This window comes from Penicillium pulvis (genome assembly GCF_028828015.1).
Source record: "Penicillium pulvis strain IBT 33274 chromosome Unknown contig_1_segment0_segment0, whole genome shotgun sequence".
Classification (NCBI taxonomy): domain Eukaryota; kingdom Fungi; phylum Ascomycota; class Eurotiomycetes; order Eurotiales; family Aspergillaceae; genus Penicillium; species Penicillium pulvis.
In genome coordinates this window covers 3252074-3274020 of record NW_026643074.1, presented here as the reverse complement: position 1 = coordinate 3274020, position 21947 = coordinate 3252074, and the positions used below count along the sequence as shown (strand labels likewise).

At 47.4% G+C, this 21947-nt stretch overlaps 7 protein-coding genes across 7 annotated transcripts; 4 read left to right on the top strand and 3 right to left on the bottom strand.

Annotated features, from left to right (window-relative positions):
* Window positions 1-539: 539 nt before the first annotated feature.
* N7503_004184 (uncharacterized protein) lies at window positions 540-6737 on the top strand (the record flags this gene model as incomplete). Its single annotated transcript, XM_057063731.1, has 1 exon — window positions 540-6737. One exon carries the CDS (start codon window positions 540-542, stop codon window positions 6735-6737), a length of 6198 nt encoding a protein of 2065 aa, XP_056924646.1.
* Window positions 6738-8304: 1567 nt separating this feature from the next.
* Window positions 8305-12448, top strand: N7503_004183 (ABC transporter ATP-binding protein; the record flags this gene model as incomplete). Its single annotated transcript, XM_057063730.1, has 2 exons — window positions 8305-8346; window positions 8399-12448. The coding sequence occupies 2 exons, from the start codon at window positions 8305-8307 to the stop codon at window positions 12446-12448; spliced, it is 4092 nt and encodes a 1363-aa protein (XP_056924645.1).
* A 403-nt stretch (window positions 12449-12851) lies between these two features.
* Window positions 12852-13529, top strand: N7503_004182 (uncharacterized protein; the record flags this gene model as incomplete). The annotated part of the gene is made up of 2 exons (XM_057063729.1): window positions 12852-13212; window positions 13264-13529. 2 exons carry the CDS (start codon window positions 12852-12854, stop codon window positions 13527-13529), a joined length of 627 nt encoding a protein of 208 aa, XP_056924644.1.
* A 466-nt stretch (window positions 13530-13995) lies between these two features.
* N7503_004181 (uncharacterized protein) lies at window positions 13996-14651 on the top strand (the record flags this gene model as incomplete). The annotated part of the gene is made up of 2 exons (XM_057063728.1): window positions 13996-14386; window positions 14437-14651. The coding sequence occupies 2 exons, from the start codon at window positions 13996-13998 to the stop codon at window positions 14649-14651; spliced, it is 606 nt and encodes a 201-aa protein (XP_056924643.1).
* Window positions 14652-14946: 295 nt separating this feature from the next.
* On the bottom strand, window positions 14947-16451 carry N7503_004180 (MCT family MFS transporter; the record flags this gene model as incomplete). Its single annotated transcript, XM_057063727.1, has 4 exons — window positions 14947-15376; window positions 15432-16015; window positions 16084-16190; window positions 16244-16451. 4 exons carry the CDS (start codon window positions 16449-16451, stop codon window positions 14947-14949), a joined length of 1329 nt encoding a protein of 442 aa, XP_056924642.1.
* Window positions 16452-16930: 479 nt separating this feature from the next.
* On the bottom strand, window positions 16931-18707 carry N7503_004179 (putative MFS multidrug transporter; the record flags this gene model as incomplete). Its single annotated transcript, XM_057063726.1, has 5 exons — window positions 16931-17502; window positions 17559-17606; window positions 17656-18028; window positions 18088-18501; window positions 18552-18707. 5 exons carry the CDS (start codon window positions 18705-18707, stop codon window positions 16931-16933), a joined length of 1563 nt encoding a protein of 520 aa, XP_056924641.1.
* Window positions 18708-19303: 596 nt separating this feature from the next.
* Window positions 19304-21245, bottom strand: N7503_004178 (fungal specific transcription factor domain-containing protein; the record flags this gene model as incomplete). Its single annotated transcript, XM_057063725.1, has 6 exons — window positions 19304-19839; window positions 19895-20164; window positions 20224-20343; window positions 20396-20976; window positions 21035-21129; window positions 21186-21245. The coding sequence occupies 6 exons, from the start codon at window positions 21243-21245 to the stop codon at window positions 19304-19306; spliced, it is 1662 nt and encodes a 553-aa protein (XP_056924640.1).
* Between the last annotated feature and the right edge of the window lie 702 nt (window positions 21246-21947).

The following is a 21947-nucleotide window of genomic DNA, read 5'->3' as shown; positions in this document are numbered from 1 at the left end:
TCGCTGTTCAAATACGTGATCAAATTGATAGACATGTACTATACGAGATAGAGCTTCAGAAGAGCCATGATATAGGTTAAGAAAGGTATTCTTTAATCAACTTACCATTCTAGCGTAGTCTATAGAGTAGCGTGAGCAAGTAGGTACCTGAGTATGTACTCAATAACATTATTCCTTGAACCTCGGATACTGCGCTCGTTCAAAATGCGGCTAGTGAGGGTGTTCAACTAATTCCGTGGTGTTTAAGAAGCTCCATCCGGAACCCCGGATCGATGGGCTGACAATTTCAGGCCAATCGCTATATTGAACACATCCCTGCTCAGATGCTCCGCCTCATTTCCTTTGTATGAAAAATCGCTCTAATGTGACGGTGTGGGCCACGTGCGGGACGTTGAAAGATGGAGCAGAGTGATAGGCAGAGGCTAAGCATGTGCATTGACCGTGTCTTAGCCTAAGCGCTTACATTTAGGCCTCCACTTTCTGTCATATAATGACCTCTTGTCCACACTCTCACCCGGGAGTAGTAAGGTCATGTAATCATGTCTCTATCAGACTCCGACAGCAACACCGTCCTGATCCAAGCAGGAGACGTTCAGGATTTTAATTCTGATAACATACTCCCACTGCCGGCAAAAGAACTTGCCGAAATCACCAAATGGCTTCAGCCAACTCCATACGACTTGGAAAGAAGCGAATACTCTAGGCACCGCGCCTCGCACCTACTGGGGACTGGTACTTGGCTTACATCAAGTCAAATTTATCAGCAGTGGCACTCTGGTGATAATGGGCTGCTGTGGATCAAAGGCATACCAGGCTCTGGCAAGTCCGTCATGGCTGCTTCTATAATTAAGCAACTGCAGGAGATGAATGTCCCAGTGATCTACTTTTTCTTCCGACAGATCATTGACGCTAATCATACGCCCATCGTTGCGTTGCGAGATTGGCTGTGTCAGGTTCTAGACTATAGCCCTCCACTGCAAGTCAAACTTCAAAATTATCTTCAAGAAGATCGGTCTCTTGACAACCTGTCATCGATAGATCTGTGGAATGACCTTAAGATGGCATTACGTGGATTCCAGAAGGCATATTGTGTGACGGATGCTTTGGATGAGATGGATCCAGGAAATGATGACTTTCTTAGGGCTTTGGTTGATCTAGGTCAATGGCGCCCAGAAAACATCAAGGTTTTGATGACCTCGCGCCCAATAGCCCGGTTGGAGATGCCATTGAGATCATATTCTATCCAGCAAATTCGACTAGAAGAAAAACTAGTAGATGTTGATATCGCAGCATATGTTCAGTATAAGCTTCGCAACTCATCCATCGACAAAGAAGATTGGAATGCTATTCAAAAGGCGGTTCCCGGTCGGGCAAATGGTATGTTTTTGTATGCAAAAATGTCCATGAATGCCTTTCTTGAGCCAGGCGCACATGTGCAAGATGTTTTGAACGCTTTACCGATGGATCTTAACGCCATGTTCAATGAACTGCTACGGGAGCATGCTCGGCGATCGAATGTACCTTCCGAGCTCCAACTTCTTATCCTTCAGTTTGTTACTCATGCGACACGCCCGCTGCGACTTCTTGAGATTGCTGAAGTGCTGAACGCAAGTTCTGGTAGCAATTCAACCCTCAAAGAAACCAAAGACCTGGTCAGAGCTGCTTGCGGACCCCTTCTGGAAATCTTGCCCGATGAAACTGTGTCGGTTATCCATCACTCCTTTACCGAGTTTCTCAAAGGTTATACCAGATCGAGCGTCTTGAAAGAGTCTGAATATCCGATCTTTGAACCTGGTGCAACCAACCTGCGCCTTGCTTTAGCTTGTTTGGGGTATCTGCGGGCAGGATGTCTTGACAAAATGGAGATTACGAACGTCATACCGAGGAAAAGCCGTAGCCGATTAAGTAATGGCAAGGAGACAAAAGACCGCGAATTACGATTGCAATTTCCATTCTCAGAGTACGCTTCGAACAACTGGTACAAGCATGCCTATCGGGCAGAGAAATCGGGCGAAAACCTGGAAACTTTGCACGAACATCTTGATACCTTTTTTGCGGAGAAGCATCGATACAATGCTTGGCTGAATATAGCCTGGCCAAATCGGGAAATTGAGGGCGTTACGCCCCTTCACGTCGCTGCTCTAACTGGCCTAGCTCAATTCACAAATCAAACTTTATCCAGCGGTGAAGTCATGGACCGAGAATCTGCGAGTCTGCCCATATACTGGGCAGCATCATACAACCACGCCGATGTGCTTCAGCTGCTCATTGATCATGGAGCTGACCCCGATGCTGAATTGGGCGAAGGGCTAAAGCCATTGCACATAGCCGCTAAATCGAACTTCGTGGATGTAGTCAAGGTTCTACTCGCTGCTGGGGTCAGTCCCTTGACCCCGAAGACAAGGGAAAACCCCCCGATAGGCAGCTGGGGATGTGTACCTCCCGCTCGTGGACCTAGTACCAAAGGTCACACTCCTTTGATGTATGCGTGCTATGCCGGTCATCTAGAGACAGTGGTCGAGTTGATTCCGAGATTAAAGACTTTGGATGATTTGCACCGAGCGCTACATTGGGCCGCTGAGAAAGGCCGATCTAACATTGCGGATCTGATTTTGCAACAGCCCGGAGTTGATGTCAACGCCAAGTTGCAAGGTGATACCGCGCTGTTCGTGGCTTGCATGAGTACGGATCTCAAGACAATCGAAGTCCTGATAAAGGCTGGCGCGGACCCCAACGTGTTCTGTGCAAGTACCAAAGAAATTGAAGGAGCTATATCCAAATATCGTTCTTCAAGACCCGACTTACGAATTGAAACTTCTGATTCAGAAGCCGGAAGGGGGTTCACGGCGCTCCATGCTCTGTGCATAATGTCTGATATCATGCAAAAGGCTTGCAGTCAGCCCGCTGAATGTGTGAAGGCTCTTATCAAAGCTGGTGCCAATGTCCATGCGATGACCTCTAGTGGCTCGACAGCTTTGCACTATGCAGTCAAATCATCCATCGAATTGGTTAAGCCTCTGCTGGATGCAGGCGCCGATGCTAACACCGAGGACAACGCTGGACAGACAGCTATGCATTTCTCATCTTTATTCAGGGATGAAGCTGTACCACTGCTCTTAGAGAGTGGGAAAGTGGATATTAATAAATCCAGAGGAATCGATGGAATGACTCCATTGCTTTGTCGCATAAAAGACAGTATGGGCCACAACCAGAGGATTATGGATTTTTTAGCCTACAAGCCTGATGTAAATGCGACCAATTTCGAAGGAGACGGACCATTGCACCTGATGTTGAAGCGGCGCCCTTTTTTCCACCTCCACCAAGAGGTGATTCAAGCTTTGCTGGATGCAGGTGCCGATTCGAATCTAAGAAATAACGCGGGAAACACTCCATTGCACCAAATGGGCGATGACGTTGGTCCCGAAATAATTGAAAGCCTGGTGCTAGCCGGATCGGACCTTGAAGCACGCAACAATGAGGGCCAGTCAGTTCTTTTTGCTCAATTGTCATCATGGAGAGGTCTTCATGGCGGCTCAAAAATACTGGACCACCTCGTTAGACAGGGCGCACGTCTTGATACGCGTGATCACAAAGGCCGTACCCTATGGCACTGTGCCATCAACAGCCTGGCCACTTTATCTCGTCTCCAAACCTTAGGCGCTGATTTTCTTGTGTCAGACTACTCTGGCAACACACCACTTCATGAAGTTGTCACTGATAAGTCATTGAGGAATAAGCGAGAGGTATTGGAGCGATTGATGGACATTGGCATGGACATCAGCCAACGCAATAACGACGGTCGAACGGTTCTGCACGCTGTCTGTTCGAGAGATGACTTCAAGTATGACCAAGACAACGAATCAGGTTACACAGTCCTTGGCTACGTCCTTGGACAGGCCGAATGTCTGACAGTTAGTGATAATAAAGGTATCCAGCCACTACACATCGCTGCTACGATCTCTGAAGTATATTTTCATAGACTTCTCAACGCTGGAGCCGACATTCGCGCAGCTACACATGATAATATGACAGTCCTTCATCTTGCTGCGCGTGCACGACAGTCCGGCATCATTGATATGATATTATCCCAGGCCATGTCACTTTCTGAGAAAATCCGCCTGGAATTAGTCAACAGTCGAGATAAAGACAAACGAACTGCCCTTCATTACGCATGCCGCTCCGGTCGACCGGAGACTGTCAAATCCTTGCTTGAGGCTGGAGCAGTCTGCTCTGTTCTTGACACCCATGGGAATTCTCCATTTGCATTATGTGGGGAGTTCGAGAAAGAAGCTTCGCTGTGGGATTATCGAATACCATCAGTGCAACCGCCGCGTGCGCCACCAATTAAAGGTCTTAATGCAGCAGGCTTGATGCTGAAGGATGACACGCGACCATTCCCTGATCGAGCTCACAATGATGGCGAGCCCATCTTCGGAAGAATCAACTCGGAACATGATACAACAAGATTGAATGAGATCATGAATCTGCTTGTCAAACATGGAATCGACCTAAAGAGCGATTACAAGTCTCTAGAGTATGCCTGGAGAAATGCCGCGAAGCCTGAATTTGGGTATACGATTTCTTGTCTCCCACCTCCTCTCATCCAACCTACCTCACCCCCTGGATATCTTCCAAGACACCTCAGGTCTGAGATATATGACCGGGAGCTTAGAATATCAGTTGCGACTAATTGCCGGAGCGCAATGCGAGAATTCATAGAGGAGGGCTGGACACCAGAAGACGAAGACGAAGAGAAAGACGCGTGGGATCAGACAGATGCCCAATATGCCCGACAACGCGCAGTGGAGAATGCTCTGGCTTTGAGATACTATGACTTATTCGAAAAGCTATCAGGGGACAACAGCCTCCAGAATCCAGGTTCTGACGGATCCGAAGCGTGGAATATGCTTGCGAGATGGGGATTTACTGAAATTCTTGATCGTATGTGTACTCAGAAGATAGCGGCCCAGCTTGACGGCATTGACTGGGCCCTCGATCCAGACGAAGGCAACCTACACCAATGCAGTACACCATTGCTCGTATCTGCTTGTGAAAGACAGCTTCCCAATATGGACGTCGTGAAACTTCTTGTTGAAGGCTTTGGAGTTAACACAAATGCGAAATGCACGGAACGTATTTTTCGTGACGGGGGTTTCCTTCCATCAATTACCAAGGGGGTCTTGCATGACCTTGCCCTCGGAAAGCTCTGGTGGCATGTGGACAAAGCGTTACCGTACTTGATTCGAATGGGCGCAAACATTAATATTCGGAACAGGGAAGGAGAGACACCCCTTATCATTGCCCTGAATACCCATCACCCATTTTCCAAGGAAGCTTTTAAAGTTCTCATAGAAGCAGGTGCAGATGTCAATGCGGCTGACAACACTGGCAAAACGTGTCTTTCAAAGGCTGGCGACGACCTGAATCTCATCAAACTTTTGATTGCACATGGTGCTGAAGCCAGCCCTTCCGCCATACTCTCTGCTCTAAACCATAAGCAGGTCGAAATTTTGGAGGCACTTCTTTCCCATAGCGGAAAATCAATATTGAGGCAGGATCTTCCGACGGAGTTCTCCTACGGTAGTTCTCCGGATCGTTTCAAAACCGTCGGTGCCGGGACCTTACCACTGCTATACGCAGCCGCGGGCCGCCCTCGCAGTCAATCAGCGGAACCGAATTCGAACACTGCAATTCAAATGCAATTAGTAGATGTGCTTTTGAAGTACGGAGCAGATCCATATGCCACTTTTTCCAAGCAGAAAATTCAGTACATTCCGCATGGGGGTTTGCGCGCTGAAGAGCGCAGGGAGTTCCCAGTCACAACCGCGACTGTAATCCACGAGCTCTTGAGTGATGGCCATATATTTGATCCAATCTTCAAGATTGCATTTTTGGATACCGAGCGCCGTGATGAGAACGGGTGCACGCTGATCTTAGCTGCGTCCAAAAATTGCAGTGAAATGTTTTACGACAACAAATCACACGAAAAGTACAACTCCATGAACTGCTTTGAAGAACTGATCAATCGTGGGGCAAATGTCTTGGCCCAGGACAACAAGGGGAGAACGATCCTTCATCACATCGGGCGTTTGATCTCTGAAAATTCCGTCAAAAAGGCACTCAAGACCGCCATGGCGGCCAACCCGAGTCTCGTGGACCAGACCGACGAAGCCGGCGAGACTGCTCTCCACCATGCCCTGCGTGAGAAACGAGATAACCTAATTCAATTTCTCCTGGACAATGGAGCAAATCCCCTTCAACCAGACAAGAATGGAGACACGGCTCTCCATCACTTTTCTACATCCCCCATATTAAATAAAGACCTATTCGAACGATTCATGATATCAGGGGTCGACATCAACGCGCAAAACAAAAGTGGAGAAACGCCACTCTTCAGTCTCGTCAAGGAGAATGATGGAGGACTGGGCCAGGGAACAGCTCAGACGGACGAAGATTCCAGCTTCGAATTCTTCCTGGAATCAGGCGCAGATGTTTTCTCCCGAAGTAACGACGGCTCTACTTTACTCCATGTCATTGCAGGAATTGAACTCGAGGCAAGACGTATGTTTTGGCGCCCGAGAGTTAAACGCGCGTGTGTGGGGCGGTTCAAGCGGCTGATGGAAATGGGGTTGGATCCAATGTTTGAGGACAAGAGACAGAGAACTAGTGTTGATGTTGCTGCTGCATGTGAGAACGAGCTTATTCTAAAGTTATTTAAGAAGGAGCCCATGGAGTAGAGGGTGTTTATCGGAGAGCTTCCCCAGATTTTGAATCAAAGAACTTTCATGAACATGGAGAAACATAGGCGCCAATTCTATAGCATGCTTAGTTCTACTTGGTGTTAATAAGCGAAAAGCGGCAAGCAGTACTAAAAGGGAGATTTGGGAACTCGAACCACACTTCACGTGAAAATGATCGATTAGGCCGCATTGCATGGCTTCTCTTACCTATATCATGGCTCTTATGAAGCGTTATGTCGTATATTAATGTGAAATGAGCGAGGTGAACCTTCCTTTTATACTTGACGTAACATCTTTTCTGAATTACAAATACTGCGCTACTTCAAATGCGGTTATGGAGAATATTCAACTAAATTTCCGGTGTTCGAATACCGCGCTCCATTTCATAACCGGTAAAGGTGTTTCAGTGGTATCACTCTTCAATCGATATCACATTCCAGTGTAGTCTACAAAGTAACGGGAGCAAGTAGATACCTGAGTATGTACTCAATAATATTACTCCCTAAATCTTGAATACTGCGCTACTTGTTAGTGCGGCTGTTCAACTAATTTTGTGTTCATTTGAAAAGCTCATATGACCTTCCATTCACCCTGTACGAATTCAGTGATTTGAAATAGCACAAATCCCGAGGAAACCGCGGCGAAAGCGGGATCTAGCGGGTGTCGCGTCACTGCGGGGACATAAACGGTCAGTGCACAAGAATGAAAACTTTGAAACCAGGGCAACCCTAATACAAACCTTCATGGCTTGTCTCAATAATGTGGCGTTTTCAGGAACTTTCTCTAATCAATCAAATCTGATGAAGATAAGATCAGATAACATGGATATTCTCCGAAGAAACACACTTCAACTGCCATTTCAACTACTGGCCAAGAAAGATCGTCAGAGCCCTAGAGGCAACTGAAACTTGAAGCAAAAGTCAAATACCCAAACAGGCAGGCCGAGTGCATATAACCATGAAACGAGGTGGGAAATACTTTCTTAGGTTTGGTTAGGCGATTCTCGCTCTTTCTGCGTGGATTATCAGATGCACTGGTGGAGTCGCTTTATGCAGGGTCTACGCTTAGGCCTCGAGATTGTGTAAATCATTTGGCTTTGAAATCGTGTGTGCTCGTGTTGAGCACCGCCATTGCGTGAACTGGTATGGATCGTCGGGTTTATGGAATTTCCCCTTCCTGACCTTTCCTCGGGCATTGTGTGGCTCTGGTTTCTTGGGTTACATCAGTTCTCATGTGCGATCCACTAGATAGCGACTATTGCGCTCGAGTCTGTTACCTAGGTCTGTCGTCAGTTCACAGGGAGTTCGGGTGTTGCTTTCTTTTTTCTTTCTTGGGTATACTTTCTTGGCCGGATATTGGCGTCCCTATGCCTTTTTCAGTCCTTAGCTCTAGGCTCTTCTGTACTTCATACCTTAATGTCCCACAACAACATTTCTTATCCATGGACAGATCCAAAGTGTTGTGGAGGTAATCTGTTCTGTTGGATGTTGAGGATAAGTTACTCACACTGGCTGTGAGACGAGGCTATGATTGTAAAGCAGACCGCGGAACCATAGAAGGAAATATGGAGACTAATGCACAAGATGGGAAGAAAACAAGCCAGATGGTATGTTCTTCATGAGAGTCAACTATCTGATTGTTGAACAGTTGGCTTACAGAAACAGATCGCTTGTGTGAAGAAATGCATAGCCACGAAGAATGGCACTAGAAATCCCTTCTCCTACGTTCGACTCCTCTTTTCTCTGGACTACACACCCACGGACGTGTTTCTCATCATCACGGGCCTCTTCTTCTCCATCGCCTCCGGTCTTCCCTTCCCACTACTCGGTATCGTCTTCGGTGATCTGATCAACGACCTCAACACAACCAGTTGTTCCTCGGCACCCAGCCAGACAACCGATGTCTCAGGCGCCGTACGTCAGAAGGTGCTATACGTGATATACATCACAATCGCCAATTTCTGCTTTCTATACATCCACTGCAGCTGCTGGAGCTACGTCAGCGAACGCATTGCCCGCCGCTACCGCCGCCGATATTTCGAGAGTATCATCAGACAAGAGACGGGGTATGTTGAGAGCCTTCCCACAGGCGATGTGATCTCCCGGCTAGTGAGTGATATCGAGGTGATACAGTCCGGTACTTCGGAAAAAGTGGGCATCGTCATTTCCACTGTCTCATACTTCGTCACTTCATATATTGTGGCATTCATCAAGGTCCCTCAGATTGCGGGAATGTTGGTTTCTGTGGTACCGTGCTACTTTATCATGTCATATGGTGGAGGCTATTATATCAAGAAATATGCAGGACGAATAACGGAACATGTCAATGCCGCTACTTCGATCGCGTCGTCAAGTTTATCACATCTAACTCTCGTGCACGCCTTCAATTCACACGAGCGTCTCGAGAGATTGTTTGCAGCACACCTATCTGGGTACCGCCTCGACGCTTTGAAAAAGGCCTTAGCCCACGCTATGCAGCTTGGGCTACTGTATTTCATTGCCTATAGCTCTAACGCGTTAGCTTTCTGGGAGGGATCTCGTCTAATTGCCGACTCGGTGGAATCAAATGGCTCAGGCGTGTCCGTCGGCGCAGTATACACTGTCATTTTTGTGTTGATCGATGCATCGTTTATTCTCAGTCAAGTTGCCCCATATGTGCACGTCTTTGCGTCTGCAGCAGGCGCATCTGAAAGACTGATGGTGGTTATCAACCGGGAATCCCAGATCGACGGGACTTCAGAGTCGGGGGACAAATCTGCTCCATTCGAGTCTAGAGATATCACCTTAAACGACGTGCATTTCACTTATCCGTCTCGACCTGATGCGCCAGTGTTACAGGGTGTGACATTTTCCATTCCACCCCGGAAACATACTGCCATTGTGGGACCATCTGGAGGCGGGAAATCTACTATTGTCGCCCTTCTGGAAAGATTCTATGATCCGGTGTCGGGGAAGATATGTGTAGGAGAACAGAACTTCTGTGATGTGAATGTACGGCATTTGCGGGGAAATATTGGATTCGTGCAGCAAGAGCCTTCCTTGTTGGATCGGTCAATTTTGGAGAATATCGCATACGGACTAGTGACTTCGGCCAGCGAAAAGCATCAGCATTTAAGAGAATTCATTTCGGGTCCCTCTTTGACCAATCTGGTCGCGAAAATGCGCAGTGGAATGACTGAAAAGGCTGCTCTTGTGGAATTTGATCCTAGGATTGCTGAGATCGTGGCCTTGGTCCGAGAGGCTGCTGCCAGCTCAAATGCTCTATACTTCATTGATGCCCTGCCATTTGGATTTGCGACGGGGGTGGGATCATCTGGTGGCCAGCTGAGTGGTGGACAGAAGCAGCGAATAGCACTTGCGAGGGCGTTGGTGCGTGACCCGGCAGTTCTGATTCTCGATGAAGCGACAGCAGCTCTAGACTCGACCAGTGAGAGGTTGATTCAGGATGCGTTAGCTAGAGTAGCGGAACGCGTGACAATAATCTCTATTGCGCACCGTTTGGCCACTGCTAAGGATGCCCACAAGATTGTAGTCATCCAGAAGGGCCGGGTCGTGGAGGAAGGTTCTCATGTAGAGCTAGTTGCGGCAGGGGGCTCGTATGCTGAGATGGTGCGGCTCCAGAACCTTGGGAAGCTGAGTCCTACAGCCAGCTCCAACCATGACCCTATTCATGAGGTTCGAGAGACGAGCCAGACATTCACCGATACGAAAGAAGCATTCCTTGAGGTGAGCAGTGCTGATATTACAGACGAGATGTTACCTGCATATACAACCACTGCCATAAAGGAGACGGAAAAGGAGCAGAGGAAACGGAAGAAGAAAGAGAAAAAGAAGCGCAAGCCATCAGGATGGTTCACTGCCAAATTCACTTTCTCTATCATTCGTCCTGATCTGCTCTACGTCCTTCTTGGCCTGGCGTTCGCAGTGGTCATTGGCGGCAGCTATACTGCAGAAGCAGTAATCTTCGGTCATACTGTTAGCGCTCTTAGTCCCTGCACTGGAGCTGAAAGTATCCGCTATAGCGGCCACCTCTACGGACTTCTCTTCTTCATCATTGCAATCATCGAGTTCTCAGCCAATGTAATTGCGGGCTGTGCATTTGGCTGGGCTGCGGACAAGATTCTATACCGAATGCGAATCCTTTCTTTGCGATTTCTACTGGGTCAGACCCTTCAGTGGCATGGAATGGAAGATCGTACACCAGGAACCCTCATCACCTACATCACCGGTGATGCAGCAGCACTAGGTAGCATTACTGGCACTACAATAGGCTTGCTCTTAGCCACAGCAGTGAACCTGATAGCCGGCCTCGTGGTCTCATTTGTCATTGCTTGGAAGATCACAATTGTGCTTCTTCCAACAATTCCTGTTCTTTTGATAGCAGGTATTATGAAACTTCGAACCCAGGCCAATTTTGCAGAACGACACCAGAAGGCATTTGCACAAGCCACTGCTATCACAATAGAGGCTGTTGACAATATCCGAGCCATCTCAGCATTCTCCCTTGAGAAGCAATCCTACTCTGTTTACGAGCGCGCACTTAAAGCTCCATATCAAGAAACGTTACAGTCCATCGCCTTTGGCAATATATTCCTTGCGCTCTCTTTCAGCATCAGTGCACTCGTCTATGCATTGGCATACTGGTGGGGTACTAAGCAGATAGTTGCTGGTCTGTACTCCCAGACGCAGTTCTTCATCGTGATGCCTGCAATTCTGTTCAGCACACAGTCCTGCGGACAGATGTTCGCTCTTGCACCGGACATTTCAAAAGCCGGCCTGGCTGCCTCGAACATCACAGAGCTACTCACTACCAACTCATCTGACGAGGAATTGAGCTCCGAAATCCCAGGAAAGATTACCAGCTCCGGCTTGCATCTCCTCGGGGAAAAGATCACTGACCCCGAAGCATTTCACCGCGAACAACAAAGTGCGGACTCAACTGGTCCACTCCCAGCCATGAAAGGCATCGGAGCTGAACTGCAGAACGTTCATTTCGAATACCCCTCAAGACCAGGAGAGCCTGTGCTCCGCGGAATCAATCTGAAGATCAAACCTGGTCAATTTTGTGCTTTAGTCGGACCAAGCGGGTCTGGAAAATCAACCACCTTCGCCATGCTGGAAAGATTCTACCGACCCGAATCTGGCGCCGTAATAATTGACGGAGTCAACATTACCCGGCAACTAGGCACAGGATTTCGCGACGATATTGCCCTCGTTCCACAAGAAAATGTTCTTTTCGAAGGCACAGTCGCATTCAACATCGGCCTCGGCGCTCGACCAAATCACGAACCAACACAAGCAGAAATCGAGGAAGCATGTCGCATGGCCAACGTCCACGAGGTGATCATGGCACTACCACAAGGATATCAGACGCCGTGTACCCGGGATGGCAGGCAGTTTTCCGGTGGGCAACGGCAGCGAGTATCGATTGCGCGTGCGTTGGTGCGTCGGCCGCGTTTATTGTTGCTGGACGAGTCCACTAGTGCGCTGGACGTGGAGTCTGAAAAGCGAATTCAGGATGCACTTGCGACTCTTGCTGGTCAGACAACTATTGTGGCGATTGCGCATCGACTTAATACTATCCATCGGGCGGATTGTATTTATCTTATTGAAGAGGGGCGTTGTACGGAACAAGGAACTCATGAGGAGTTGATTGAGCGGAGTGAGATGTACCGAACTAGCGTTATTCATCAGTCTTTGGAGACTTAGCTATCAGACTGATGCACTGAAACTTAAAGTGCTAGATAGAGATCTCTCTCAGTTGTTTTCTCTTTCTCTATTCTGCCCATATCAGGATATGACCGTTCTACCTTGTAACTTCCTTCTTTACTGCTTTTCAGCTCTTTGCGTCGTTGAATCTGAGCATACCTGAATTTTATGACCATAGCTATTCCGTGATCGAGATCCACCAAAAGTGGATTGTCACCTGGGCAACTGGTTAAATCTTGTTATAACGGTTTTAAATTTCGTTACAACGATTAGATCCGTTATAACGAGGTAATTAACCGAACCAAATCGCACAACCACAACCATCCCTAGATACTTGCATGTTAACATTTTATCTACAACCTTTTCTCTCTCCCATAAAAAATTGTATCAGCAACACGAAAAAATGGATGTGTCAGCTCCAATCAACGAGGCTGACGAGGTTGAAATTAAAGAAGCCAAATTCGACGATGCTGCTCTCAATTTCTCCATCGGCACAGTCTCCAGCACAGTACTGCAAGGACTTTTAAGGTCCATTTGCGAGACTATCCCAAAAGCAAAAAATATGGCCATAGAGCATCTACTTGTCACAAAGACCAAAGTTCCAAATCCGCCAAACTCAAAATGGGACCAGGATACCAACAAAGACATCGAAATTTCGGACCAAGAACTTGGGCGCAGGAGGCCTAGGTATTCACAGTGCGAGAACTGCAAAAATGAGTTTGATACTCTCGAAAACACCCCAACAGCCTGCCGTTATCACACTGGTAAGTTTTTATAGAGCCACTTTTCTGGATAAATACCTAAAATCCATCTAGAGGAAGCGTGTGCGGATGAGGACTCCCATTTGTTCGTGGACAACGATTTCTTCGGACCTGATGAGGCGGACTGTGATGACGAGTTGAGAAAGCAATATCCAGAGTGCTATGTATTCGAGTGTTGTGAGGGTAACTTGAGGGACAACCCCCACGGGTGTGAGACTGATTGGCATAAAGAGGCAGCGTCGCACGTTATTGCCATGAGTGAGCACATGGCACGCGTGGCACCGGAAGCACACGTGGCGAAGAGGGCCCGTATACTCTAATGTATCTGCAGTTTTGAATATTCATCAGTTCTACCAGTGGCAACAGCTATCATTTAACTAGTCTGGAATAACCTATTGTGAGGTTTTCCATTGTTGTGCATCTCACTACTGTATTTCACTACTCTTCCTTGATTGTCCCATGGAATATGAAAGATCGAACTTCAACACCCCACTCATCCAGATAAGAATTAGTGTGAAGACTAATCCAATGAAACAGTGCCTGATTTTTTTGGGTATCAAGAAACCGGGAATCCAGTCATATGACCTGTCATAATATTCAGTTGAGGTGTCATTTTAACAATCTCCAACTCATCTTATGGTGCTGAATTATAGGCTAATAGCTACCCGCCATACCCGCTATCAACTTATCGGTGGTGATAACGACCGCGTTTTAACGCGTTTCCGCGACGGTCATGTTTACAATATTCTTCTTCCCCTTAAAAATCCAAAAATCATCTGCGACAAAATGGACGTCCCGGCATTGATTGGTAAAGCTGATGAAGTTCAAAATACAGAAGCAAAATTTGATGATGCTGCTCTTGATCTCTCCATTGCCACCGTCTCCAGCACAGTGCTACGGGACCTTTTAAAATCCTTTTGCGAGACAATACCTGGAGTAAAAGAGAAAACCATTGAGCATTTACTTGTCGCAAAGAACGAGGTACCACCATTACCAGACTTGGACTCAAAAGGGGAGTCAGACGAGGAGTCAGACGAGGACGAGGATACCGATAAACCCACAACCGCATTGGCCCAACAACCAAGCGGCAAAAGACCTCGCTATTCACAGTGTCAAAGATGCAACAAGGAGTTTGATCATTCACAAAATACTCGGACATCTTGCATCTACCACTCAGGTACGTTACACGGATAATATTTGCTTATCAGGTACCTAATATCTTTCTAGAGGAAGCGTATGCAGACCACGACTCCGAATTATACGAGGACAACGATTTCTTCGGGCCAGAAGAAGCGAACAGTGACCCAGGCTATAAAGAGGAATATCCAGAATACTTTATATTTGGATGCTGTGGGGACAATTACCGGGAGAATCCTGACGGTTGTAAAACTGGTTGGCATAGGGAGGCGGCGCCGGCGAAGAAGAATCGTTACTTCTCATGATTAACAGTATTACATATTAGTTCAAGAATTTTGCGTGTACCAAGGTTATCGCTCACCTGGTCTAGAGAAACATGGGGGTTTCTAGTGCTTTGCATCCCATCATTTCGCTATCGCTACAAAAACTTCTTCACTTGATAGGCCTGTGGAATGCAAAAATGCTGCCGTGACTTGAAATTCTATTACAATCAACTATTCGGAGCTTTTTATGTGTGGACGAGATGATACGGATATCAAGGGAAGAGATCGGTATCAAGAGTATTGACTGTACTCGGAATCAGTGCCAGTCACCTCGAAATCAAAACTTCGCCTTCCACTCCAGCCCGGTATGGGAAAGTCGAGCAGCTAGCACTGCCACACTTCCAACCATCAAGAACACACCAGAGAATATCTTCATCCCCGTGTAGGAGCCTCCATCATGCTGCAAGATAGCCCCCGCAATCGGATTAGTTGTCAGACCAGAAAATGAGGAGCACAAAAATAACAACCCAGTCCTATAGCCGATCTCCGGGAACGGTGAGATCTTGACCACCAAGGCAGCGGCAAGGGAGACATAAGCACCCGAAGCGAATCCAAAGGTGCAGGCAAAGACGATAATAGCGGCATTGCTCGTCGCAGGAATCCAAAGAGCCAAAACGAGGATACCAGCAAGAAAGCACGCGCTGACGAGGATATTGTAGTGACCAATTTTATCCGAGAAAATACCAGCGGACATGCGACCGAACAGACTGCCGAGAATGGTTAGCAAGATGCTGAATACCAAGAAGCTGAGTTGGGACCAACCTTGCAGCATTTAGCATAGAAACAAGATACTGCGCCAGGTAAGAGCTCATGCCAGCACTCATAGCCTGAACAACCAAATAATCAATAGGAATAAAAATTCCAAAAGTCAAAAATACAAAACCCAAAATAACAAGCACCATCTTGACCTCTTTGAATGGCCGCAAAAGGGTCTCTCTGCTCATTGCCCGCGGTCTCGGGGGCACTCTCGACTGAACAGTAAGAACAGTGATTACCAAAAGGAAGAGAATTAAGAATGCAGCGACCCGCATTGCCCAGCCGTATCCAATCTCATCAATCAATCGACTAACCATGATCGGGAATATTACGCCCCCGAGACTCGAGCCCGTTGCGACGATCCCGTAGGCAGCGCCTCTCTTCTTGTCGAACCAGCTTGGGATCGCATTCATAGAGGGTTGAAAGATTGCACATACTCCCATTGCGCTGCAGACACCTTGGGAAAGAAGAAGCTGGTAGTATTCCGTGGAGATGGATGCCATCATCAGGCCGAAGACGTGAAGAAATGAGCCTCCGAGGATGATATAACGGGGACCGAATCGATCATACAACTGTCCGACGATGGGTCCCTATTATATCAAATGATTAACTCCATAACTGAGGGGGGTCTCTCGAGGGGCTTGTTGACAGAACGTACCATGGCAAACATGAAGAAAATCTGTAGAGAAGGGATCCAGGAAATTGTGCTGGAAGAGTACTGACGCAGAAGAGAGGTTTGATAATAGCTCTGAAAAGTGCCCACGCCTGTTTCATATCAGCAAGAACCAGGGAGCTTTCTGAGATGCTGGAGAACGTACTGTTGATCCGACCGAAAGTGCAGAATAAGGCGCACCAAGCGCCTAGCACAACCAACCAAGCTTTTGCACCTCCATCAGGTGCGGCGCCATGATTCCAAGACTGTTTAGGAGTTTCTGTATCAATGGACTTTTTCTCTATACTTGCTTCGTCAAGGGTATGTTGGGAGTCGGGGGACAAATGTGCAGATTTGGAATTTTCTGTTGACATTTCGAATGGATTTTCAATAGATTTCCTTGACAACAGAACAAGATTCTAATATTGATATTTATCTGATGAAGGGAAAGAAGGGCTTATTATTTGAAGATCGTCGTCGGCGTAAATGACCGCCGAACGACCGCTCCGAACGAATTTCCGAGGTCAAAGACCGAGCGAACACGAGAGATAATTGGGACGTGATATCTCGAAAAATTTCTCTGGATAAGCCGGGGGAAAGAAATGGCGAATACATAATGAATGTGGACTAGTTATAATTTGTGATGTGATAAGCAAGACTGACTTCTATTCATTCTAAGGTATCATGGTTCGAGGCTATTATTTTGAGTAATCATTATCATCGTGCCATGTAAATGCAGGCACCAAAGTGACCAATTGCGAGAACAAGGAAAGCAAGAATTAGGGGGAAATAAAAAAGAAATGAGCAAAGGCCATCACCGCCAAGTCGAGGGGGAAAGCACCGAAAGGAATGATTAGACTTCAAGCTCTTGAGGAGTCTGTGTTCCACTCGACAACTTCGAGGATTTTCGCATCTCCATCTCCAAGAGCCGCTGACAGAAAGGGCTGCGTTTCCGAATCCAAGGCCCATAATAATACAGAGCAAACGGAATCGGGATGCAAGCCAGACTAGCAAACCCAAGAATTGAAGTAGCCCATGCAACGCCAAGCTTCGCATAAAGTGGATCAGCAGCAAGAGGGAAGAGTGCACCGGCGACACTCCGCATAATAACGGAAGCAGCCAATGCGCTAGCAGAGTATATTTTATATGCGTCGGTGACGTATGTCAGTAGTGAAATGAAAGTCGTTTGGTATCCCAGCCCGAACACGATTCCTGAAAGTACCGGGACAATCCAGGGGACGCTGGATTTTGCGGACCAGGCGAGCCAGAAGAGACTGATTGTCAGGCAGGGGGCGGATATGCAGGACATTGGGAGCCGTTGGGCTTCGGGACCGGATGCCCACCGTTTCCCAACCTTCTTGGCTTTGTTGTAAATTTTGTCGTAGTAGAGGGCGAAGACGCAGGACGATGCAGCGCCGAGGCCGACTATGATGGTTAGCTTGATGTTCAACTTTTGTCAATGGTGGCTCTTGAAAACTTACTTGGAATGTATGTGAGAGATGTATACTCAACAGTGAAGTTGTAAGTTCCTTTGGGAAGTTAGTCTGGGTCTAGGCAAGACTCGGTAAGTGAACATACCCTCAAAGATAATAGGATATGCCTGGAAGTAGAAGAACACCATGCTCCAGGCGAGAGAGATGTAAATTGATGTAAAGAGAATGATGGGCTCAAAGACCAGCATCGTGAGAGGACGCGTGATAGTCTGCCATAAAGTAAACGCCTCATCGGACTTTAGTTCCTGTTGAGCAAAGTATCGGTTTGATCCGGACTCTTTTCTCAACCTTGCCGCTTCTTTTTTGATTAAAGCCGGAGCGAATGTTTCTTTGAAACCCCATAGACCAACCCAGACAACTCCAGAGAGTATAACATCAATGCGGAATGTCCAGCGCCAACCATATTGAACAGAACAGCCAGATATTATAGGACCGATGATTGGCCCAAAACTTGAAGCCTGCAGGTACATTTAGCGATTTGCTCTTCAAACTAGCAGAGGAATACAGCTCAACTTACCGCCATATAAAGCGCCATGGCCCTTCCTCGGCTTTTTAGGTCATCAAAGAGGTCTGCAAAGACTCCTCCAACAATTGTTTGGGGTGCTGCGGCCATAGTGCCACATATCATTCTGAAGACTAATAGTGCGGGCCAGTTGGGTGCAAAGGCACAAGCAAGCGTGCCCAGAACGAAAACAGAGAATGTCCAGAAAAGAACCGGTTGACGACCGATGGTCTCAGAAAGTGGGCTCCATACCAACGGACCGACGCAATATCCTATTAGGAAGATGGCGGTCGGTAAGACCTTTTGTCCATCTCCGGACACGTGGAAATCCTCCATGATGGCGGGGACTGCATTGCTAGGTAGGGAAGATGATATGCCGCTGTTCAGTACAATGAGCTGCGCCACGACTGCAGTATACAATTTTTTATTCTATGTGCGTTAGTATCGGGTTTGCTTCTGCACTGTAAATGAAAGCTTACAAAAGACCAGTTGGTTGGATTTGCTTGTGAGTCCTCTTGGAACTCAACCAATGTTTCATCGGGAGACAGATCAACTAGTGTGTAATCGCCATCGTCTTTTTCCTTCTCCATTGAAGAGGCTGGCCTTATGACCGAGTCACCTATAAGCTTTGACATTTTGAATGTGGATCCAAAGAACGAAAAAGTAAATAACAACTGAAGAAAAACCAATGGGCCATATCTCTATCCAAGACGATCCCAATGCGAAATCCATCTCATTTAAAAGGACCACCCATTGCCACTAGTGGAGAGTAAATCTTTGCAAAACTTGACTCAGAGCTTCTGGGCCGTGTCCATGCATAGCGTTACCAAACTATTATGTTTGCGTACATAGCAGTAAACCAGTAAAATGTCTGCTATCTGAATCGGTGGGTCGGCCCCGACCCGGCCCCGGTTTTTAGGGTCTCGACTCCCGGACCCGGCCAGGAACCGGGTGGTCCAAGTTTTGTTGACTGCGGTTTTTAAGGCCCAGAATTACGTTTTCGACCTGGAATGTTTTCATGTGATTATAAAAGTGGAAATGGCCCGGGCATCGTGGCCCAATATCTTCTCTTCTTGGTGAGTTTGGGCATGGAATCTATCAATTCTGGAACTGTCTTGCAGATCGCAAAGATTGAAGACCTGCCGGGTCTGGCCATAAAGGTACTGTTTAATTTGACATTTGTCTATCTAATAGACTGCCTCTTATTACTATGTATTTGTTTTGAGTCGATTCACTGAGGCAAAGAAGGCATCATTGGTAAGAAGTCAAAGATATCGTTTTGGCCTTCTTCAAAGAGACCAAATGAGTCCGCGATGGAATTAGACATGGTCCAGTTCGGAGCTTCCATCGTGTCGGGCAGCCTTGGAAGAGGGGGTCTGGCAGCTGCAGCTGCAGCTGCAGCATCATTGTTTGGCATCGGCATCAAGTTTGGGTCTTTATCAATCGGCCCAGCGGTGCCAGGCCTGTACCGAGGACCATCCAAAGATACTAAATGCGGGGCATGCTCCGTAGGGCTATCTGGGCCTTGGTAGGGGGCCAAAGTGGCATCCCCCTGGCTAGACAAGTTGGGTGGGTCACTATCATGGCTTCCTGAGCGTTGACTTGCGATCAGGGCCCGGGCATAATTCACGAATATCGAGACCGTGCGGTGAATGTCTGGATAGGGGGGCTGCTTCAAAAAGTCGCACATTTTCTCTGCTCTCTCAAGAAGAAGGTCTTGATCAATAAGATTTGGTTGCCACCGCGCGATGCGAAGTGCAAAAGTTGCTAATTGCGAGTTAATACGCAAGTGCAGAGTCCTGGGGTGTATGTCATTACTTACTGACAAAGGCCATGGTCAAAGCTGGGTAGGTCGGCGCCCAAGGTAGCTGGCACCGATAGGATGGCTCATTAATCAAAAATGCCAGCTGATCCATAATATTTGTGACCAGGGATTGCCACAGATTCCCAATAACCTCTGATTCAGAGTTGGAGTCAGTGGGCTGCAGTTTTTGTATCCTTGCCAGAGAGGCACATAATGCAAATATTCTGGCGTAGAGAAGCATCAATTTGAGACTACTTCGTTGGAATGCCCCAGCATGGAAGCCATTATCTTTGGGTTGTCAGTGATTATATCTCAAAATGGTCGCAGGCCTCAAGATAACAACTTACTTTGATGAATTTCGTCCCAAGTAGTGAACCAATAGGAGAACCGTTCCATAATAGCAGGGAGTTCTTTAAGTACTATATCACGGACCGTTGCTGCATTCTCGAGGATGATACGGGAGTGACCTGCTCAAATTAGTCACGAACAGCGCCGCTTTAGGGTGGAAATTCCACGAACCTCGGAGTTGATGTATTTCGATGATGCAGACTGTTCTCATATCACAGGGCAAAGATAGTGGGTAGTCCAAGAATTTGCGCAGTTTCGTGATATCCACCTCCCCGATACGCGATTTGCGGCCGGTCCCAGAAGCTACGTCGAGTTCCAAGGTGAAAGTAATGAGCCAGGTCCGTGTCTGCCAAACCAGTTGACGATCATCCATAGTAGCGGCAAGCGAGCTGCGCGGTACGTTTTCCTGTGAGAGTAATGTATCCAGTGACTTTTCGAGACCGGAATCTAATGCTGTGCGCAGGATTAGTGCGGTTGAAAACCAAGTTTTCTCAGAGTAAGCGGCAAGGAGAATCATTCCTTGAACTGTTTCAAGTTTCGTTGGGCGTTCGAAAAAGCTGTCTTCGGCTAGTCGTTGTGCTTCGTCCTGCAGTACGCATTGCATATGGGTATCACTGCGTAAATCCATGACTGCTCGACTGGAGAGATATATGATGACTGTGAAGCAGAACAAAGAGCGCGATCGGATGGAGTCGAATGTATCACGGATAGGATCAAACAGAGGCAAGAAATTTTTGCTCCCACCGGTAAATCTGTGCCAGAGATTAACTTCACATTCACTAGCTATGGCCAATGTTTTGCGTTGCATACCTTTCATACATGACTCGGGCTCGCTCTTCTGTCACGATACCCCGAGCGATAATGTCACCTCTTGGATCACCATTTGTTGAATGTTCCATGAATATCTTCAGAAAATCTTAGTTTGGACAAGTAACAATGTTCTTGATTCGAGTTAACTTACGTTGTTGGAACCAAGTAAGTTCACAGACATAGAATGAACTGCCGACTGCGGTGCAATCATATCATTCGGGCTTAACTGCTGCGACTCAGGGCCATTATGATCAACGGTCACAGATCTACGCAGATCCCTTAAGCTCGACGAATCTGGAAGGGAATCAATTGAAGCGTCAAAATTAACATCTTGCCTGGTGATCGGAGAATATTCTTGTTCTCTTGAGGCAGGAGTATGAAAACCACTTCTTTGATCCAGTGGTGAAGCTCTAGAAGAGCCACTATACCTGAAGGAGTCAGCTAAATCTTGAGCAGAGTAAACAACAACATGGTCTCACCGCGCAGGGGTAGTCTTTCTTCGGCGATCACTACGCCGCCGGTTGTCTTCGATCGGATCTAGGATACAATCCCGGCCTGTGGAGCGACAGCGAAAACATGGTACCTGATGACGTGCATCGCATCGCATCTTTTGTCGGCGACACCACCGGCATGCTTTGAAGAACCGGATCGGCACGTTCTCCGCACGAAACACAATCTCCGAACCTCGCTCGCTCATGATTGCAGGCGAAGTCCGATCTTAAACCTGAAAGAGATAATAAAGCCGGGAGCGGTATTTTTCTAGAACAACAACAGTCAGGCACCTGTTTGACGCTCTCGCCTCTGTTACTCGGATTCGGCGACAATTCCGAAGTCGGGGAGCACCGGTGCCGGTCACGTGACCGCAGCCACGCCCGTGGCCGACGAAAACGATGTATGAAAGTCTAGAGAATCT